At 30.7% G+C, this 18,061-nt stretch overlaps 1 protein-coding gene across 1 annotated transcript; it reads right to left on the bottom strand.

The window, feature by feature from the left end:
• Positions 1 to 9,313: 9,313 nt before the first annotated feature.
• On the bottom strand, positions 9,314 to 10,704 carry LOC124369467. The gene is made up of 2 exons (XM_046827477.1): positions 10,008 to 10,704; positions 9,314 to 9,725 (listed from the first exon to the last, which is right to left on the bottom strand). The coding sequence occupies exons 1-2, from the start codon at positions 10,241 to 10,243 to the stop codon at positions 9,314 to 9,316; spliced, it is 648 nt and encodes a 215-aa protein (XP_046683433.1). The 5' UTR covers positions 10,244 to 10,704.
• Positions 10,705 to 18,061: the final 7,357 nt, after the last annotated feature.

The raw sequence follows: 18,061 nt of genomic DNA, 5'->3' as shown, positions 1-18,061 counted from the left end.
ATTTTACTTCCATATATGTATTAATCCACAAATTTTATCTTATGGCCTTGTTATTTTCCACCCAGAAGTATCCTTTATAAGAACTATAAATATCGGTACGTATCAGGTAGCTAAAATCGATTTTATTTTTCATTATCATAATATAAATAGTAAAACGGGCCAAGCATTATGAGATGTAATTATTGTCCTTAACAGGCATTAGCTCCAGTATTGATGCTTTTCCTCAAAACGAATATAACCTGCCCATTGTCAGTCTCCTTACCCCAGATAATTTCATAGTTAACAGAGCTGACATACAATGTTAAATGCATTAAGGCGGTGTGTTGCCCTGCTCACTGTCACCACATTTTGTTTTGCAAAATGTTATCTGTAAATCTGGAAGGTGTCTAGATATTTCAGGTACCTTACGTAATAATATTTATTTAATACTTAAACTTATCTTATTTATTTCATTCTGATATGGCTTATATCGAAACACTTTGAAGAAAAATAAGTTCGTAAAATAAACATTTTGATAATGGGTGACTCAAATAATCTGGAGGTGTTATTTTTCTATTCGATTTAGTTTCTAATCCAGAAACAGAAGAGTAATAAAAGATTATATATGTTTTTCACTTAATGCTTTTAGCCCTTTGTAGAACATTTGCTAAGAAAATACGCAAAGTAACTCACAATGATCACCCTCGGAAATCGAACCGTCATTCTAAATGTGATAAGCAATTTGCACACCTGAGGTAACTCTCTTACTTATCTCTTTATACACTATCTGATATTACACTATAAATATTTAACTCTGTCTATTAACATAATAGAAAGAGTCTAATAACATAAAGGAGTCTTTGGTTTATAAAAAATCAAACTATATATTTTTAAAATATTTCAAAATATTGACTTTGAAAATGGAGTAATACATTTCTCCATGATAATTGTATATTAAAACTTATCTCAAAGAATGAATATCTCAAAGAAATATTCTGTAGTTTATGGTATCTGTGTTTAAGATATTCGAAACTAAATTTTAGAAATATTCTTTTGCTATTTTTTAATTTTCACATTTTTAAGATTTACAAAAAGACAGTAACATTTGGATATCATTGTTGATTTTCAAAAATTCCCAGAAGAGATTGTTTTAAATTGTAATATATGTTTTGAATATTGAAAATGCTTGAAATGCCCATGGAAGCTTTCTATATACATTGTAATTTCAGTTGCTTTCATCGATGAATTTAAATTGGTTTTTAATGTGTACATAATACTAATGATATGGACTTTAATATCATGGAATTTTCACGTAGTATGTTTCTAGTAACTGACTATGGATTACTTTGATACATATTGCAAATAGTTTCCTCTTCTGTAATTGCATTGTATTACAAAAATTAATATAAACTTACATTGTAGATTTTCACTCACACACGTAATTGACAAGAAACGCAACTGTAGTTAATATTTTTGTCACAAGGCAAAGACAAGAAATTTACAACTGCTGAAATACTATATTAAGAAACAAATGTTCACATGAATATATGGAGTTTATTTTGAAGTTTAAATGGAGTTAGAAGTTGGAAGCACGTTGTATTGCAAACAAGGAGTTTATCCAAAGTTTAAACTCGTTAGTCCTTACTAACAAGAAAACATTATAAGAGTGAGCAAAGTTTTTAGAGGGCTCCAAAGTGGCGACTCAGCACTTAAGTGCTTCAGCGCTTGACGGGCAATTAACTAATGAAAGTCCCCTCCATGAGACCCCTTTTAACCGTTAAAACCAAACGAACACCCACAAACGTAAGGAACGCATTGCCATTCATACACACAAAACTACCTCTATATGTATATGGATTAATAAATATATAAATAAACATATTTAGCATTTTTATATAATACTATATGTCTTATATTTTATTTGAAAATAAGAAAATAATAATTAAGAAAATTTAAAGTTTCAAGAATATAGATTAAATAGATAATTTGTTTAAAACTGGTAGTAATTAGTTGCTCAATTTGTAAAAAATATTAAAGAAACTCATTTCATATATCAGTTGGATATGCAGCGTACTTTATAAATTCCAGACCAATGTATGTATTGTTTTAAGCTACGCTGAAAGTACAACCCAACCGTGAGCTAAGATTATTCTGTATTAATTTTGACGCAGTATGTTAATATATAAAAAAATTTGGGTAGTCCATTAGTATTATTTTTTTTTAAGCCATCTTTTGGGAATGGTTTGAGACCCCAAGTAGAACTTATTTCTCAACATTCATTCGTAGGCTAAGAAACGTCTTTATAAATGAAATCTGGGATTAAACCCCATTAATTAATTAATTCCTCTAACAACGCTATATTCCTTTGACATCAGTTTTTGATTATGTACATATGTTTGCACATTTAAATGTTTTGTTTTCACTGATATTTTGTAATAAAAACATTATGTCTATCTCTGAACTGAGGTAACATAATCGAATATCGCATTGTTCTGTTGGACTGCTCTCGAAATGGGCCGATCGATTAATTCGAAGGTACGATTTTGTTTCAAAGTGCTTTCTAAGAAATTATACTTTTGACTCCATATTTTTGAACTGTCGTTAGTGCTGCCACGAGATGTCGCTGTACAAGTGATGATTCTGGATGACGCCATATTTGGATACCAAGAGGAAAAGGGTCTGGTAAAACAACACCTCTCAAAGGTTATACATTCTATTATAATTAATTTATTAACGTTTTTTATTTATTTATTTATTCCAACGGTACAGACCATTTTACAATAATGTTAAAATTAGATGGCAAATAATACCTTGTAAATAAATAGCTAACAGTAGCGTATAGGCACATTCAAAGCTGATAAATGTGTTATAAAAGTAACAGTTTACAAAGCAAAAACAAAAAAGTAACAACTGCAACAAAAAGTAACGAAAAATAAAATAAATACTATAGGTCTCATAACACCAACAACCTACAATAAAGTAATTTAAATAGTACTTACGACAACTAACAATATAGGTAAACTGAATTAAATTTTGAAAGACTACGTTACATGTATATATATATATATATATATATATATATATATATATATATATATAAATTCTAGAACATTAATACTAACAAATAACAATAATACTTAAATATACTTTATAAATAACAATATAGGTGCAATGCATTAACTAAATGAATTACTAAGCTGCATGTACAAATCTATAAAATAAAGTAACAAAAACAACAAAGTATGGCAACAAACCACCACGCAGAAGGTAAAAATAACAGCAATAAACATTATATCTAGGCTAAGGGTGTCAAAGAATTAATGTTTGGTTAAGTTATAGTGAGTGTTGAGTTTAGTTCTACATATTTTGTGTGCTATTTTATGATTTCTTATTGTTGGCGCTGTATTACATTACAAATAATACATTATAGACATTAACTGATAGAAAGGTGTTAGATCTTTAACCTAACTTTATTTGACCTAACCTTAAAACACATGTCAGGTGATGAATCAGATGATTTGTGTCCGTGCTGTAAAAAAGTGGTTAACGAAGATGATATTGCTTTTGAGTGTGAGGGAATGTGCAAGAAATGGTTTCACAGAATATGTGTGAATATTAATAAGGAAGAATATAATAAAATTAGCGATGTAGGCGATAAAGTCAAATGGTATTGTGATACTTGCTCCCAAAAGATAGACCGTTTGTTGAAGAAAGTGTGTGATTTTGAGGATTTCATGGCTATAAATGAGACTATGAAGAAGCTGAATGGAAATAACTAAAGGAGTTGTGAATGACAATTTGGAAATGAACAGGAAAGTCCAAGAAATGAATGCAAAACACTTAAAGTTGTCTGATGAAGTACAAGTATTAAAAAGGGTTAATAGTGATGGAAACTTTTCTGGTTCAAGTAAGCCTATTTTAAGGTTAGATAATCAATCAGTGTCTCAGCAAACTTCCGATGGTAAGGGTGATCAATATAATGGCCAAGATGAGGTTGTTCCACAAATGTCAAAGAATCTGTACACTAACTCTAGTAGAGGCTGGAAAACTGTTGACTACAGTAGAGGTTGGCGCGTAGATATAACTCACAGGGTGGTAGAGGTAGGCCTAGGCCAGACCTAGTAGAGCCTCCTGAAATTGAATCAAATGTTAATCTGATTGCGCCTAAACCTCAAGTTATTAACACTGAAGATAGGCCTAAGGATAGTTATAGCAAAGTCTTGAAGTCAAGTACAAGAAATAGGGTTATTTATGGATCTTTGGAATCAAAGGGCAGCGTTCCTTTGAAGACTGTTAAGAGAATGTTCTGGTTATTTCTATCTGGCTTTGACCCTTTGGTTACTACAGATGAAATTTTGGCCTACTTGAAGGATTTAAACGGTTCTGCCGACTATGGTTGTTATAGGTTGGATACTAGGTACGACACATACAGCTCATTTAAAGTAGGCGTCCCACTTGAGTTGGCTGATGAACTCATGCATCCTAATCTTATCTCCCTATCTATCAGCTTATCTCCCTATCTACTGCTGAAATAGTAAATATTGTTATCTCAGTTCATTCTAATGATATAAGTAATAATATTACACTTAAAATATCATTGTATGGAATCTATCGTTCTTGTAAAAACCCATTTTCCATGTTTAAAAATGATTTTGAAAATATTCTTAGATTAAATAATAATCCTACTGTCATAGTTGGAGATATGAACATATGTACTTTAAAGAAATATGGTTCTGGCCTAGATTACGTAAATATGATTTCATCATACGGTTTCAAAAATTGTATTGATGAGCCAACCCGAATTTTCAACAACTCCCGCTCATGCTTAGATCATGTGTTAGTTAGGAATTCAAGGGCTTTGTCATTTGATTGTAAAGTACTCCCTATTTCATTAACAGACCATTATGCCTTGGATGTGTTAGTTGATAATGTAAATAAAACAATAAGTAAAGATAATGTACATTTATGTAAAGTTGTTGATTATCAAATGTTGCGCACACAGTTATTAAATGCTAATTGGACCCTTTGTATGAATGTAAAGAGGTGAATGAATGTGTTTAAAATTTTTATAAATTATACAATAACTGTTATGAAAATTCGTGTCATTTGAAGCGAATAACTAGTAAAAATAGAAAAAGAAGTCCTTGGATTACAGATGATTTAGTTAAGTTAGTAAATAGGAAAAACTTATTACATAAACAGTATGCTAAAGATAGGGAAAATAGTGTATTAAGAGATCTATTCATTGAAACTTCAAGGTTGGTTTGTAGCCATATAAGGAAGGAAAAAATTAGGTATTATTCATTTTTGATTGAGAGAGAGATGCAGGAAATACGGGAAAGTACTGGAAAGTTGTAAAATCTATATTGAATAAAAATAAGGGTAAAACTGGTATAAAAAAATAAAATTTAATGATGTTTTAATTGAGGTAAATGGGAGTGAAAAAACTAGTTGCAGATTATTTTAATAACTATTAGTAGATAATAATATGGGGTTCCTGGCGCACTTTCGGAGCCAACCGAAAAGCAATGTAAAATACTGTTCAATGTACCATAAAGGAAGCTGAGAAATAACACAGCAAATCTCAATGAAAAATTAACCGAATCTACAGTCGTTCGTCTCCAAAAAGCGATCGGTACATTACTATCTACTCTGTGGAATGAAAAATTAACCAAATCTACAGCTGTTTGCTTCTACTTTCTTAAGCTGTGCTTTGTAATATGTTGTCAAATCTGCTACGAATAAAGGAAAAATCTTCGAAATCTTAATAAAATTTAATCAATTTAAAACATTTTTACTAAAAACATACTGTACTTTAATAAAAAACTTTTCTACTAAATAAACAACATGAACTCACCAAAGTCTCTACAATTTCTAGCATTAAAACAGTGCAACAAAGATGAATTCAGTGAATTGCCGGTTTATTTTCAACAACAGTTGATACCGTCTTCGATACTTTCCTTAAATGATACAGAATTCAAAGAACTTGTAAAGTCTTTTGCAGAAAAAACGTCTAATGGAGTGTTTTACTATCGGCAAAAAACTAAAAAAGTAAGGGATTACATATTTAATATAATTACGAAAGATATTGAAAAGAAAGTAAAAAATAAACAAACAGAGAGTTTTCATCGTTTTTTTTATGACATTTTTCCCATATTATACGTCCTTTCAAGATAATCAAGACTTAATTGATGAATTTCTTAGGAATTTTTGTGAGTATCAAGATTTATCAACACAATTCATTAAAGAGCATTATAGAATTTTTCTTATAGAATATAGCCACATTTTGTGTGAAACAAAACGTATTACTGTAGATAATATTCCATGTGATTCCTATGAAGAAAGACACCAACTATGGTTATCAAAACAGTACTATGACGTGGGGAGGGACTGCAAGTTTTAGAGTTAAGACTTTATTCTACAAAGTTAATTGTTATAATTTCTTTATCTTTAATAGTCTTCTTTCCAGTAACAACCAAGTGTAATTTTTCATTTTTGTTTAATTCTTTAATCTTTTTCTCATCCAAAACAGTCAAAAATCTGTTCGGTAAGTGTACTTTACAATCTTCCAACTCGGCAATTATTGTAAACCCGAATTTATCTTTCATTTTCTCCAAATTCATGATTTTGTACTTCTTTTTTTCTTCTAATTCATTCAACTTCTTATATTCTTTAAACTTGCATTCACCAATATCATTTAACTCTTTCAAGAACTCCATTTAAATAGAAAAAATTCAAAGTCAAAAAGTGCAAAACCATTTCTCGGTCGACCTTTTCTCCTCCCTCTGTCTCTTTCTCTCTCCCTCTCTTTTTATGCCTATGACACGATCACTTCTGCCGTTTATAGGCTAGGATCTATATTCAGGCTAGAGAGAGAGAAGAGCGAGATACGGATAGAGAAATGGTTCCGGAATACGATCTGAATACTTCTGAACTTGGTGTTTCTCCGCTATGGCCACTCGCATTGAAACAGTTCAGAAGTAAACTTCCTAACCGACCAAACCGAATTCGCGGACATATATACTGAGCAAGAAACTACAACATCCAATCGAGAAGTAAAAATTTAACAAATTAATTTAAAATATAATTTGAAAATTACAAGTAACAAAATGTACGCATATTTAAAATAGGTAAAATTATCTTACATTTAAAAAAAGAAAATGTTATAATAGTTAACGGAAACACAATTTTTATTCTTTAAAGCAATCTGCATTACCGACATTTTAGTTCCGAAAGAATGCGCTATGCACGAGGTGTGCCACTACAGACCGACCATCACGATAATCGCTTCGCCCGCGTCATATCCGTTAGTGATATCACGCCGTGAGAGGCACAATCGTTGGTTTACAATCACCATTTAGATAAATAAATTTTTCTATATAAATGGAGCGCGATAAAATATCATGTCCGTTCTGCAAAATAGAAATTTTAAGAAAAAACTATGATCGCCATTATAATTCTAAAAGTCACGAAAAAAACAAGCAAATTTACGATAATGAACTAAATTATTTGAGTCGCCAAATGCCAAAACAAGCTAAATCCACTCTGCAAGTTTTTTAGATAAATGCCAAAAACTGATTGCTTTTCTCACATCCATTACATTTTTATGATTTTTGTTTAAAAAAAAAAGGTTAAAAAATTAGTTATATTGTTTTAAAATTGCTAAAAAATGGTACAAAAGTTATAATTACTGCAGCCGATTAAATATATGGCATAGCTTGTTTTGGAACAGTAACTATGATTTAGCTGCTTTTGGAAACTTACTCTCCGCCATTTGCTTTTTAACTTTGGTTCCAAAACCAGTTAAATTGCGTTTACCATTCCAAAATAAGTTAAAAACAGAACCTTATATTATTAAATCCTTTTTTCTCAAAACATTGTAGCCTATATTGTTAGGTAAAGTTAGGTTAGGATTAATGAACACAATCGTATTCATTTTCAATACAAAACCATGAATTTATTTATCTACAGAGTTTATAAAATAAATGTGTCGTTTATTAAAAATATTTTCACTCAATCATAGGCTCATCCTCTTCATTTATTTCAAAATCATCATCATCATCTTCTTCGCCTTGATTGGTGGTAGGTAGCTGGAATAAGTCCTTGAAAAACTTCAACTTTGGCTCCCGTTGCCAGTCATTTCCATAGTGGAGATTTAGCAAGCATTTCACATCATTGATTTTTACTTGTTTCACTGGGTGTCCTTCTTGTATCACTCTCAAAACTGCATTGTCAAAATTTTTCCCCCTTTTCATTACTGACTTACTCTCGCCGATTTCAAATACATAGTTTGCTTCTCCTTGTACCAGGATGGAGTTTGGATTACTTTTACTTCTTGAAAAGATAAATTTCTTGGCCTTTTGAAATTGAAAATGCCATTGTCCTGGTTTTTTTTAGAACAGCATCGGTTAGAGTTTTCCAATCACTCACAGGGCAATCCGTCCCAAGTTTCACAACAGTACAGTGCTTTTCAATTATTTCAGTGTACTCATTGGGATTGTTGATTACACTCAGATCTTGAAATTTCCTTTCAAGTACTCCAAACACTCTATCAGGGGGAATGAAAGAATGGCCGACTACCGGAAAGAGTAGTACAACTTTAGTAACATGTTTAGGTGCATCTTTCAGGAGCCAATGAGCAATCATACCGACAACAGTTGTGTTCTTGTTTTGGCCACCACAGCCGTCAGAGAAAAGTTTGACTGTGGTGACATTTTCCATGTTAGCGCTTGTTAACCTGTGGTAAACAGCAGATGCAATTTGACTGGACCCTTTTGCATACTGGTTTTCAGTCCAGAGGTAAGAAAAGGTGTTTTCTGAATTCAAGAGGACTTTAGAATGTCCCTCACAAATCACAAAATTATATAGATATAGCTGGCGCTTATAGTATGCGGCTTGGTCCGGTATTTTAGGAAGGACAAGATTTTTCTGACAATCATAGCTCAGAATAAGCTCTTTATCATTATTTTCTTGCAAAAGTTTGTAGAATTTGTCTGCACGGACTTTGTGGGCTTTTAGGTTTAGCTTTAGTGTTTCACGCTTGCCTGCATCTTTTTCTGTGGCTAGTTCACACTCAAGCCTTGTGCAGGTTGAACACTTATCAGTGTACGGAGCGTCAAAACCAATGTTAAAGTTCTCAGAAAAAACCAGCCTGAAAAAGTCATACTCACACTTTAATTCTTCAGTTGGATGCTGCTCAATATACATTTTCCACATTTTTGTAATGTTAAGCTCACTTGGAAGGTATTGCCTATGCTTGTTTTTCGCTCTGCAATAGTGTTTTTGTACTGGAATAAATGTTTTAATAAAAGATTTGATGCTATCTTTCTTTATATTATATTTTATCAACTTGGCGTGCTCCTCCACGAGTCTCCAAAGGTACGACGCCTGTTTCCAGGTACTTTTTGCAAATCAATTGCACTCGGTTTTTACTCTCTTGCAAAATTGTAAGTAGTGCTGCCCGACATACTTTAACATTCTCAGTTTTGTTGTTCCTCATTTTAGGTAAGAAAAAGTCAGTACTTACATTTCTTTTTGATTTGATACCTTCTGGAAGACGAGTCCTTTTTGCTGAGGAAACAATGACGTGCTGAAGAATAAAATTCTTCTTTGATTGAAGGTCAGCGTCTTTATAGTATTGCTGATGTATCTTTCTAACATCCTGCAGGGAAAGTTCTGCGCAGCGGTACTTACTTTTGGCCGAATGTTTACAACTAGGCATCTGTGGAAATCCCTTCGGGCGGTGTCTAAAACAAAATAGGGATTATTAGTTCTCCTATACCTTTAAAAAAATACTAACCTGTAATAAAAAACAAATTATAGATCGCAAACGTTGTCAAAAACTGTTGTAGTTAAGTTAGGGCCTAAGCTGAATTACTTTAGGCTGGTTGAGATTAAGTAGTTTAGTTGCGGTTATAGGTTAGTTTAGTTGAGGTTAGGTTAGCTTAGTTGAGGTTAGGTTATTTTAGTTCAAATGAGTGTTAAGATTAGGCTAGTTTAGTTTTCTTTACCAAATGTTGTTAACTTACCTAGCAACTTTTGCAACAGTTTTCTTCCATGCTCTTTCGTTTTTCTTCCTTTTCTTTGCCAAAGGGCCAGGCATCTCTTCTACCAACTCTACTTGTTCCACATTTTGTGGAGTTTCCACTGTTATGTCCATTATATTGACATTTTCTTGTTGAACAATTACAACTTCAGCATTTATAATATCAATACCAACGCCTTCACTACCTTCTAAAATACCTCCTGTATGTTCAGCCTCCATGTTTATGACACACAACAAATCAGGAGCTTTTAAAATAATGTTAAATAATTGAGTGCTATTGCTTCTTATAACACTATTTTAGCCTTTGAAATTTAAAATTAGCCAACAAAATAAACAATTAATTCAGAAGGAAAATGATCAGCAGTTCCCTATAGGAAAAGTCTTTTAGGATTTAACTTATTTTGACACAGAAACATGAAACATTGTAAGTTATTGTAGTTTGATATAGCTGGTTTTGGAACATTGTCATCTGTGCAGATATGACTGTTTTTGGAACCGAATGGCTATAGGATATAACTGATTTTGGAACAACCTTCACTTTTAAATATTAATTTTAAACAGTTTTTAACTGGTTTTGGAACATTTTGAAGTGACAAATCTGTAGCCTAGGTAATACAGAACTCAATGTCATCAATATCTCAACTTTTTTAAATTTTGGATTTAGCCTGTTTTGGCATTTGGCGACTCATTTAAGACAATGGGCTAGAGAAAATAAAATTGCCGATCACGAAAACATGTTTAATATTGAGAAATTACGTGAATTAAAGAGAAATTTCAAAGTTGAAAAGAAAAATCTCGACCTATTTAATGATGAAAAACTTCATTCAATAGCTGAAAAGTTGGCTATCGGTACTAACGATAAAACCAAGTCTGAAATCATTGAAAACATTGATAAAACTCTTCACGAAAAACCTGAAAATATCATAGATGTTGAAGTTTTATCCTCTGTGAAAGGTCTTTTCAAGCAATACATTTTAACGAATTTGAGCGATAATTTTATGTCAATTTACAAATATCTTTCAATTATGCGCCCAGAAATTAAAGATTTAATAGAAAAATTTCAAGAAAATGTTAAAAATATGAAGGGCTATCTCTCTTTGGAATGTGAATACGAACGAACTTTAGTGAATGGTGAACCGCAAACATGTCCAATGTATTTTACTATCAAAGCAGACGAAATCTTTGACGTAAACGACTTTATTACTAAGCAATTTAATAAATTAACACATCGAGAACAAACGAATAATCCAAATAAAGGTTCCGGATGGACATTTAAAAGTTGTAAACAACTAGTTTTGAGCCTTAACAAACACGAAATGATGAATGCAGGATCATACATCGATTTACCAAAGAATATCAAAGATAAAAAAGCTTGTATAAATATAAAAAATAGAGATGATTTTTGCTTTATTTACTCAATAAGATGTGCTATTGAAAAACCAGAAAGAGACTGTGAACGTGTAAAGCAATACGAAAAATTTGTGAATGACGAAATATTTTCAGGTTTTGAGTATCCAATGTCTCTGAAAGATATACAAATATTTGAAAAACGAAGCTACAATTCCAAGTATAAGTATCCAACAATGTCTATCAATGTCTACAGTTTTGATGAAAATATTAACATTGTTCCGTTACAAATTTCTGAAAAATATGATGCTGAAACAAACATTGATTTATTGTATGTTAAACAAGATGATAAATCTCATTATGTTTTGATAACCGATTTAAATAAGCTTGTTTCTTCGCAGTTGTCTAAACATAAAGAAAGAAAATTTTTGTGTAGAAGATGTTTAAGCCATTTTTACAAATCTGGAGATTTAACAGATCACTTATAAATTTGTAAAAATCATGAAGTTTGTAAGCCAATTATGCCATTTCCAGGTCAAACAACTAAATTTACTAATTATCAAAAGAAATTTAACCATCCGTACGTAATTTATATGGACTTTGAGAGCATATTGGAAAAGATTCCGACATGTAAGAACAATCCAGAAAGATCAACTACAACCAAGATTCAGAAGCATATTCCTTATGGTTTTACTCTATATTTAGTGTCGAATGTGACCAATCGCATGTACAAACCGATATGTTATCGTGCCAAAAATGAAGAAGATTTGAAAAACGTCCCGACAAAATTGTTTGAAGAACTCGATAAATTATCAAAGTACATAGCCAAAAAATATAATTCAAAGAATACGAAGCCTATGAAATTGACAGAAGAAGAAGAAATTTCATATCAAAATTCAAACGTTTGTCATATCTGTGAATGATCTGCTTATGATATTGGGTCAGTTCAGTATGGTTTTACTCCTGATAGTTGGAAAGATAAGAGTTATAATAAAGTAAGAGATCATTGTCATTTAACCGGCAAGTTTCGAGGCGCAGCTCATGCATGTTGCAATCTGAATTTGAAATTTCCACAAAACATTCCAGTTTTCTGTCACAATATGAGTAACTATGACACACATTTGTACATAAAAGAATTAGCTAAGAAATATGGAAACGTTGATTTGATCGCAAAACTCAGAAGAAAAATATATAAATTATTCAGTAAATTCTGGATATGGCTATGAGTTCGACAATTATAAGCCAAGAAAGTTTGTAAAGTTTTCGTTTGTAGATACATTCAGATTTATGGCCTCATCTATTGAAAAATTAGCGAAAAATTTAAAGAAAGAAGACTTCAAACATACAAATCATTTTATACAGGATGGATTGAATGAAATTATAGAAAGACAGCCAAATGACGACGACGAGATTTTTAAAATATTGTCTGGAAAAGGAATATTTCCCTATGAATTTATCGATAATATTGAAAAACTTGATTACAAAGAAGAGCTGAAAATTCAAGATTTCTATTCACTTTTGACAGACGAGAGCATATCTGAGAAAGATTATCAACACTACTTAAATGTATGGAACAAATTAAAAGAGAAAAATCTAGGGAATTACTCTGATTTGTACAACATTCAAGATGTTTTATTGCTTGCTGATATATTCGAAAATTTCAGAAATATTTGCTTAAATTGCTATAAACTTGATCCGGCACATTATCTAACAGCTCCAAGTCTCGCATGGGATGCTATGTTAAAATTAACGAAAATTGAGCTTCAACTGATACACGATTACGATATGTATTTAATGATTGAAAAAGGTATTCGTGGAGGTATTTCTCAATGTATTAAGCGATATGTGAAAGCAAATAACAAATATTTGAAAGATTTCGATAAGACAAAGCCCGAAAACTATTTGTTATACGTTGATGCTAATAACCTTTATGGGTATGGCCTAATGCAAAAACTGCCGTTTAGTGATATCAAGTGGATGGATCCAAAAACTTACACAACTGCAGAATGGAAAGAAACAATTTTGGAACTCACTGGCGACGAAGATTATGGCTATATTCTCGAAGTTGATCTTGGATATCCAACGAATTTACACGAACATCACAAGGATTTACCTCTTGCTCCAGAACATTTTAAAAACAAACTTTGCACAACTCTACTGGATAAAACTGAATACGTTGTTCATTCGAGAAATTTGAAGTTCTATTTGGAACAAGGTATGATTTTGAAACATGTGAATAGAGTTATTGCATTCGATCAGAAGCCTTTTATGAAAGAGTACATTGATTTTAATACTAATATGAGGACCAAAGCTACAAGTGACTTTGAGAAGGATTTTTATAAGCTGATGAACAACTCAGTTTTTGGAAAAAAGTATGGAAAATGTGCGAAATAGATGCGATATTAGACTAGGAAATGAAGAATTTTCAATGAAACAGGCCAAGAAAACGAACTTCAAAAGCTTCACTATCTTTGACGACAACTGTATAGCGAGTCACATGTACAAACAGAAAGTAAAATTTAACAAGCCGATTTACATAGGGTTTTCAGTACTTGATTTGTCAAAGTTGTTAATGTATAAATTTTTATTATGAAAAATTAAAGAGTTTTGATCCAGATTTGAATCTGTGTTACATGGATACAGACAGTTATTTTCTAGAATTGAAACGTGATCCTTACAAAATTATTAAAGAAAATATAGATGACTTTGATACAAGCGATTTTCCAAAAGATCACGACTGTTTCGCTACTAAAAACAAGAAAGTTATTGGAAAATTTAAAGACGAGCTAAATGGCGAAATCTTAGAAGAATTTTGTGGATTGAGATCGAAAATGTACTCGTACAAATATCTAGACAAAAATCCAGTAAGATGCAAAGGGATTAAGAGAAGCGTTGTAAATAAAACAATAAATATCGAAAACTTGAAGAAATGTTTGTTCGAAGATAAAGAAGAATTTAGGGAGATGACAGTAATCAAAAGCTACAAACATGAGTTGTACACCGTCACTATAAACAAGTTAGCACTGAACGCTAAAGATGATAAGAGAATTGTCCTAGAAAATAAGATCGATACAGTACCGTATGGATATAAAACAGATATTTTAGATGAATTAAATAAACTTGGAAACTTTGATATATAAATGGAAGATGATTTAATACATTGTCACAAGTGTAAGAAAAAAACGAAAAATATCGATACTAAGATTGTTCAAACTCAAAACGGATTGTATAGAATTGCAGCAAAATGTTCAAAATGTAAGACAAATAAGAGTAAATTTATAAAGAATCCTTATGAAAAACAAGTAAAGAAAGAATCTAAGAATAAGGAAGAAATCGAGATTGAAGCTAGAGAAATTCATGCACCAGTACGAAAAAAGTTTAAAAAGAGGAAAATTATAACATTAGGAATTGACGATTTATGGGCAGCAGATTTAGTTATAATGTCTAACTATTCAGATCAAAATGATGGATTCAAGTATATGTTAAATGTTATTGATACTTTCTCAAAATATGCTTGGTCAAGAGCTATCAAAAGAAAAAACGGTAAAGATGTTTCAAAAGCCTTTGAAGATATAGTAAAAGACGCGATAAAGATCAATCACAAACCACCAAATCTACTTCATACAGATAAGGGTTTAGAGTTTAAAAATAAAGAATTTAACGAAGTTTTGAGAAAATACAACATTAAGATTTATCATACTGAAAACGAAGAGAAATCAAGTATTGTAGAGAGATATAACAGAACTCAAAATGAAAGAATGAAGGTTCTTTTTGAGATTAATAAAAACTTTAAATGGATCGATATTCTTCAAGAAATCGTAAAGAAATATAACGATACTGTTCATAGCACAATCAAAATGAAGCCTAAAGACGTATATAAAGATGCAGAAAAAGAGTTATTAGAGTCGGTTTTTAAGTATGTTCCACCAGAAATTCACACGAAAACTAAATTTAAAGTCAATGATCATGTAAGAATTGTTAGTAAAAAAAACAACATTTTCGAACAAATATAAGAACAATTGGTCAAGAGAAATCTTTGTGATTTATCAAATTAATAACACAGATCCTGTAACTTATAGTATAAAAGATTTAAATAATGAAGAAATAACCGGAAAGTTTTATGAATATGAATTGAGAAAGTCAAAGCTATAATTTTTTCTATATAAATGGAGTCTCAAAAGAAATGTACAAAGTGTCAAGAATTTAAAGATTTTGAAGCTTTTTATAAAAATAAGAATAAAAAAGAAGGATTAGGGTCTATGTGTAAGGATTGTCGTAGTAAATATGAGAGAGAATTGTACGAAAAAAAATAGAAAAATTAACGTTAGAAGAGAAAAAATGTTGCGTTTGTAAAGAAATTAAGAATATTTCAGAATTTCACAACTGGCTTTATAGTAAAGATAAAAAACAAGCTTTTTGTAAGGATTGTGCTAGAAGAATTTTCCGAGAAAGTCAAAATAAACCGACTCATTGCGAATGTGGAAGAGTTCTTCAATGGCTACCTAGTTATGCTAAACATTTACAAACCAAATATCATAAGTTAAGAGTTTTTAATAAAATTTAGTAACATTTTCATCGTGTAATAATTTTTTCTATATAAATGGAGTCTCAAAAGAAATGTACAAAGTGTCAAGAATTTTATAAGGAAAAGAATAGAAAAGACTGTTATTGTAAGGAATTATATGATAAAATGAACAAATTAACTTTAGAAGAGAAAAAGTGTTACTTTTGTAAAGAAATTAAAAATATTTCTGAATTTAATAACTGGCAGTATAGTAAAGATAGAAAAGATGCTTTTTGCAAAGATTGTGCTAAACAAATTTTCAGCGAAAGTTATAAAAACGAAATGCCTTGTGAATATGAAAAAAAAATTCTACGATGGTTACCTAGTTATGCTAAACATTTACAAACAAAATATAATAAATCGAGAGTTTTTAGTAAAATTTAGAAACATTTTCATCGTGTAATTTAGATATTCTATAAATCAGTCGAGATTCTGCCATATCTGTAGTAAAATGATTTCCGTTGTATAAAATATTCAAAGATTCTTTCATTTGGTTGTAGAGATTTATACTATTTGGATCTCCATGTCTTAATAAAATTTCCATTTCTGGGTAATCAATTTCAAGTTCTTTCAATCTTTTCGGTATTTCTCTCTTTTGAGCTCTGATAACGTAATAAGGATATTCCCACATGTGATTCTTCTTAATTAATACAAAAACATGGTGTTTTTTCTTATCAAAATTTTTACAAACAAGGTCTGGTTTCATTAAGTCAATTTTTACACTTTGTTTTGCGATTATTTCCGTTTTTATTTCATCTTTAATTTGCAAGTGTTTAACTTCGTCCTCTAAATATTTAATCTTGTTTTCAAGTTTGTACTCACCAAATTTACGAATACTTGGCAAAACTTCTTTTGTAACCCACTTTTTAAACAATTTTGATTCTGGCTTATTAGATCTCAAAATTAAAGAATATAAACCAGATTCATTAACGAAAATAGTATGTTTTTGAATATTTTCTCGGGGTCTATGGGATAGACTCCTGTAATTTATACATTCAAAAGTTGTTTTATCGTCATTATCGACATTATTTATGATAGCTTGCCTCGTGTTTTCATATTCTAAAATTTCTGCAACATCTTTTGCTTTGAACCAAATTTCGTTATTTTCGTCAACAATCGTAAAAATTTCTGTATTATTGAATTTGAGTTGATTATTTATTAGATCTACAACTGTCTCCATTTAGATAGAAAAGAAATTTAACTAGTAATTTTTATTTTGAGTGTAAAGTCCAGATTCATTGATAAAAACAGTGTTTTTTTGAAAGTTTGAAGGTAAGAACGATTCGTTCCCCCTTGATTCATCATTCTTTCGACAATCTTAAATATATTGTTGTTTTACTCTCATTATTTAATAAATTTCCCTCAGAGTCTTGTATAGTTAGAGAGATTTTTTGAATTCTTTTAATATTTTTTTCTAATTGGAATATAATCGATTTCATTCGGCTTTTCACTGATTTTTGATCCATAAGCAACATTTGGAAAGAAAGTGTACAAAATTTCCGATTCTTTGTGAAGATGTTCGGTATGATTTTCAAAACTAGGTTCAACGAGATTACAATGTACTTCAATTACATCGAACGGTCTAAATTTTGGCGTTTTATTTCCTAAATATACCTGATTTGGCTCAATAGTTTCTTGAACAAACCCTAACAAATCTACAATATTTGCTGAAAACATTATTCTTACTGGTGATTTTATTTGAATTTTATTAGAGAGATAATTTTTTTTGCATTTCAAACTTGTTTTCGTCAAAGTTTAAAGATTTATCTGATTGTTTGAATGTTTTCAGATAATTTTTAAGGGAATTTTTTTACTTGATCGAAGGTATAATATCCTTTGTTTAAACCATAATATTTTGTTATGTTCTTCTCACTAAATCCTATACAATAAGGAGAACTTTCACTAATATTTATTACAAAAATTATCAGAATAAAAGCCGCTTAAACCGATAAAATAATTTGATTCTTCCTCTAAGTGTATAGGATGTTCCAAGTTTAAAAATAATTGAGAGCTTTCTGAAGTCAACTTGAACAGCTTCATTTTCGCTATTTAAATGGAGAAATTTTTAAAGCAAAAAGATCAGATAAAACTTCAAAATTTGAAGAAAATAAGAAAGATCAACCAAT

The sequence above is a fragment of the Homalodisca vitripennis genome, chromosome X, assembly GCF_021130785.1.
Source record: "Homalodisca vitripennis isolate AUS2020 chromosome X, UT_GWSS_2.1, whole genome shotgun sequence".
NCBI classification, from domain to species: domain Eukaryota; kingdom Metazoa; phylum Arthropoda; class Insecta; order Hemiptera; family Cicadellidae; genus Homalodisca; species Homalodisca vitripennis.
Note: the sequence above shows the minus strand (reverse complement) of the source record. Positions and strands in the feature narration are given on the sequence as shown.

Coding starts and splice junctions, on each gene's coding strand:
- LOC124369467 (XM_046827477.1), bottom strand. CDS start 10,243: ATGGAGGCTGAACATACAGGAGGTATTTTAGAAGGTAGTGAAGGCGTT. Junction 9,726..10,007: donor ACTGTTGCAAAAGTTGCTAG/GTAAGTTAACAA, acceptor ATTTTGTTTTAG/ACACCGCCCGAAGGGATTTC.